The sequence below is a fragment of the Micropterus dolomieu genome, linkage group LG06 (genome assembly GCF_021292245.1).
Source record: "Micropterus dolomieu isolate WLL.071019.BEF.003 ecotype Adirondacks linkage group LG06, ASM2129224v1, whole genome shotgun sequence".
Lineage (NCBI taxonomy): Eukaryota > Metazoa > Chordata > Actinopteri > Centrarchiformes > Centrarchidae > Micropterus > Micropterus dolomieu.
This window is the reverse complement of record NC_060155.1, coordinates 2,150,731-2,154,246: the sequence shown is the minus strand read 5'-3', so window position 1 is coordinate 2,154,246 and position 3,516 is coordinate 2,150,731. Positions and strand designations below refer to the sequence as shown.

The 3,516-nt window shown below is 41.5% G+C and overlaps 1 protein-coding gene across 1 annotated transcript in view; it reads left to right on the top strand.

Moving 5' to 3' along the window:
- The first annotated feature begins 2,502 nt into the window (after positions 1 to 2,502).
- kcnq3 (potassium voltage-gated channel, KQT-like subfamily, member 3) overlaps positions 2,503 to 3,516 on the top strand; it is a 31,958-nt gene continuing 30,944 nt past the window's right edge. Inside the window, exon 1 of the mRNA XM_046051918.1 lies at positions 2,503 to 2,549. Within this exon, the coding sequence (XP_045907874.1) occupies positions 2,503 to 2,549 (47 nt within the window). The remainder of the gene's footprint in view (positions 2,550 to 3,516) is intronic.

The window sequence follows — 3,516 nt, the reverse complement described above, 5'->3', positions numbered from 1 at the left end:
GTGGAGCTAACATACAAAGGTATGCAAATGTTTCCCTGAACACAATGTACAGCTAATAAGCAAGGAAGGTGGATAGTTCCACTAAACACAAAGTACAACTAACAGACAGGCTATGCAGTCAATACCAGCGGCACACAAGTCAACAGGTGGACTCTCCTTATGAGCCGGAGGTAATTAACGTGGTGATGAGCCATTGGTTGAATGGAACCAATGGGCGGGACAGATGTCAGCACCCCAGAAACCAGGAAGTAGGCGGGTCTTCATTCCCCAGGGACACAGCCTACTTGGTAGAGGTGAGACAGGGAAAACAAAGGTGACAGCGACAGCCGTGACAACTACCAGGAGAGGAGTTACACGACCTTTCTACTTTTGACCTTCTTCAGAGCTTAATGTAACCAACCTGCACAGTCATTTACAGCTAGCTGACATCTTATCACAGTGTAAGCCAGACCTCCTGCAAAAGTGATCAGATTCAGATTTGTATTTGCATGTATCATTTTTTTTGTTATCCTGATAAGATATAGATTGCATGTGAAAATAACAAAAGTAACATTAAGGAGCATTACAGTGATCTAAAAATTTAAAAATACAAAACAACTGAATTTTCCCATCTCTAAAAGAGCCATCCATCCATCCATCGTCAACCGCTTATCCTGTGTACAGGGTCGCGGGGGGCTGGAGTCAGTCCCAGCTGACAAAGGCAGGGTACACCCTGGACAGGTCGCCAGTCCATCACAGGTCTCTAAAAGATAATATACAAATAAATAGATATATGGCTTTATATGTTGAAATAATACCATGAAATAATTTAACCCTTCTGAATCTTAGTGGGAAGTTCCAGCAACACCCGCTATCATACACAGGCAAACACAAACAACGCCATCACATCCAGCGGTCAGGATATTCCTGGTTAAACAATAAACACCATGTTCTGCATGATCAGCAAAGCACAGCCTGAATATCCTTTTCTCTACTCCCACCTCTGAGCTGCCCGTCAGCAGGGGGGAGGTGCTGGAGGAGAAATCATCACTACCAACACGGTTTCATGTTCGGATCACTGCAAACTCTGGCAAATCTGACCTCCTGCTGAGGTTGAGGGGCGGTGTTGGGGTCATCTGAGTATCCCATCAGACTGAGGTCAGGGGGAAAATCCTGACTGTCCAGGTAAAAGCCAATATGAGGGTGTGCGGCGCTAACAGAGTCAAACAGAATGCAGGGCCGGAAGAAGAAGAGGTCTTCTTCATGGATGAGGGGGACTGTAGCTGACAGAAAAGAACAGGAAGTGAGATGAAGAGGACTTTCTTGATCTGTTTTCTTGTCTGTAAAAGGATAATTTTGTATTTTTAAATGTGGGCCCTATTTTCACATATTTTGATGTGGAAATGACTAAGTTTTAGAATCTGTGCAGTAGATGGCTTCAGCTGACAGCCACAACATATTCCTTCAGTGCCATTGTGCCTGTCAAAATGACGTCCACAAAAACTGGTTCTTTTTGCCAGTGACAGGCTCAGACTGTTAATAGGTGAAGGTAACAGGAAACTGAGGTCTCCCTCAAGGACAGTTCTCACTGAAATTTCATGGAAATGAGGGAGAAGAGTTTGTTTTGTTGGAGTAATGTTAGGAAATAAAGTCTTGCTAGACGTTTCTCTATATATACATCAAACTCTTAATTACCTTTTAATTTGGATTTTTCAGTTTTATTTTTACAGAGATGTGAGAACCCTATTGTCTCTGAAATAAGTTATAATTCCTTTTGGAAGAAGACAAATTTTGCTCTCAGAGATAGTGACATTTGTTGTAGTTTGTCTGACGGTAAAGTTTAGGTTGATGATGCTGATATTGACAGTAACAGTGATGCCTCTGTGGACTTTGGGGTCCTTTTATGGATTTGTGAGAACCTTTGTGTAAAATAAACATAAATGGCTGTAATATGTTTTGAGGTCATTACATAAATAAAATCAAACTTTTATATATATTATTATTTATATGTATTATATATATGATGATATGATATTAAACCAATGTGGTGATGATGTTATATCACCTTTCACATAAATCAGATTTTTCCTTGAGATATTTAAAAGAGTTGCAGACATGGGATCCGTCCCACCTTGACACTCTAAAAAACATTTCAGAAAACTGCAGCTGTCAAACTCTAGCTATTGTCCATGCCTGATCAGCTTGATTTTAACATGTCAGCAGGATGGTTTCAGTGCAGAGCGCCTCTTATTGTGGTATGAAGCTGCTTCCAACCTTCTTCTCAGAGATCCTCGGCTGAATAAAGGTCACCGTCTCTCATCTCGTCCTTGTGACTGCAGTCAGTAACGGTGTGCTGCTGCTGTCCTTTCCCACCAGTGTTTGCATATCGCAGAACAAATTAACGGTCAGAATTGCATCGTCTGCACTCTCTTTATTGAATCACGCCAGCAGATTGGTTGTTAGGAATCCTCAGGGGTGGTATCAGCATCGGGGAGCCCAGCAGAGGCTCGCCCTGCTGGGCCGATGGATATAAAGAGGATTAATGGAGCGAAGGAGGGAGAGCTGTACAGGTGGGCTGCTTTCATCATTACTGACACACAACCTTTCATAACAAATACAAACATCCATCAATAGCTCGATTCAAGCTTAAATAAACAAATCAACTAATAAATAACTAGTAAATAGTTTGAGTTGTTAACTTATTGAAGATCAGCGCCCATATTTATCACTCTGTCTCCTTTAGTTTTCAGTCGAGACTGGAACAGACAACAGACCTATGGAGGATCTCAAGGTACATGCTAGTGCGTATGCAACTGAAAGGTCGAAAAAATAACAGGGCGAGAGGCCATGAAAAGCTTTAAAATAGCATAGTTGAAACTCTTGACCTCATAGTGACGTTTTCATGAACTACTTCAACAACAAAATTTGAATTATTAGAGATAAAATTCAGCATGTCCTGCCCTCTATGGATGCCGACCTGCCTTTAGTCACAGAAACCTCAGTAGCACCTGTAAAACTCTTTGGACTGTTTTGCCACCATCAACTTTCACCAGCTGTAGTTGTAAATATTAAATTTACTAAATATTATCAACCTTTCCTTGTCATTCAATTCAATTCAATTCAATTCAATTTTATTTATATAGCGCCAAATCACAACAACAGTTATCTCACAGCGCTTTTCATAAAAGAGCAGGTCTAGACCATACTCTGTGATGTTATTTACAGAAGCCCAACAGTTCCCACCAAGAGCAAGCACTAGGCGACAGAGGCAAGGAAAAACTTCCTTTTAAGAGGCAGAAACCTCGAGCAGAACCATGGCTCAGGGTGGGCGGCCATCTGCCTCGACCGGTTGGGGGGAGAGAGAGAGAGAGAGAGAGAGAGAGAGAGATGTAAGGAGAGAGAGAGGGGAGGGAGGCAGCCTACATAATATACACACACAGAGGTACAGACAGTGAAGGTAATGTTGCTATAGACTAAATGAAAAATGGTACAGATATTTATAATAGTGTTAATGGTAACCATCGTAATGTTAATGAT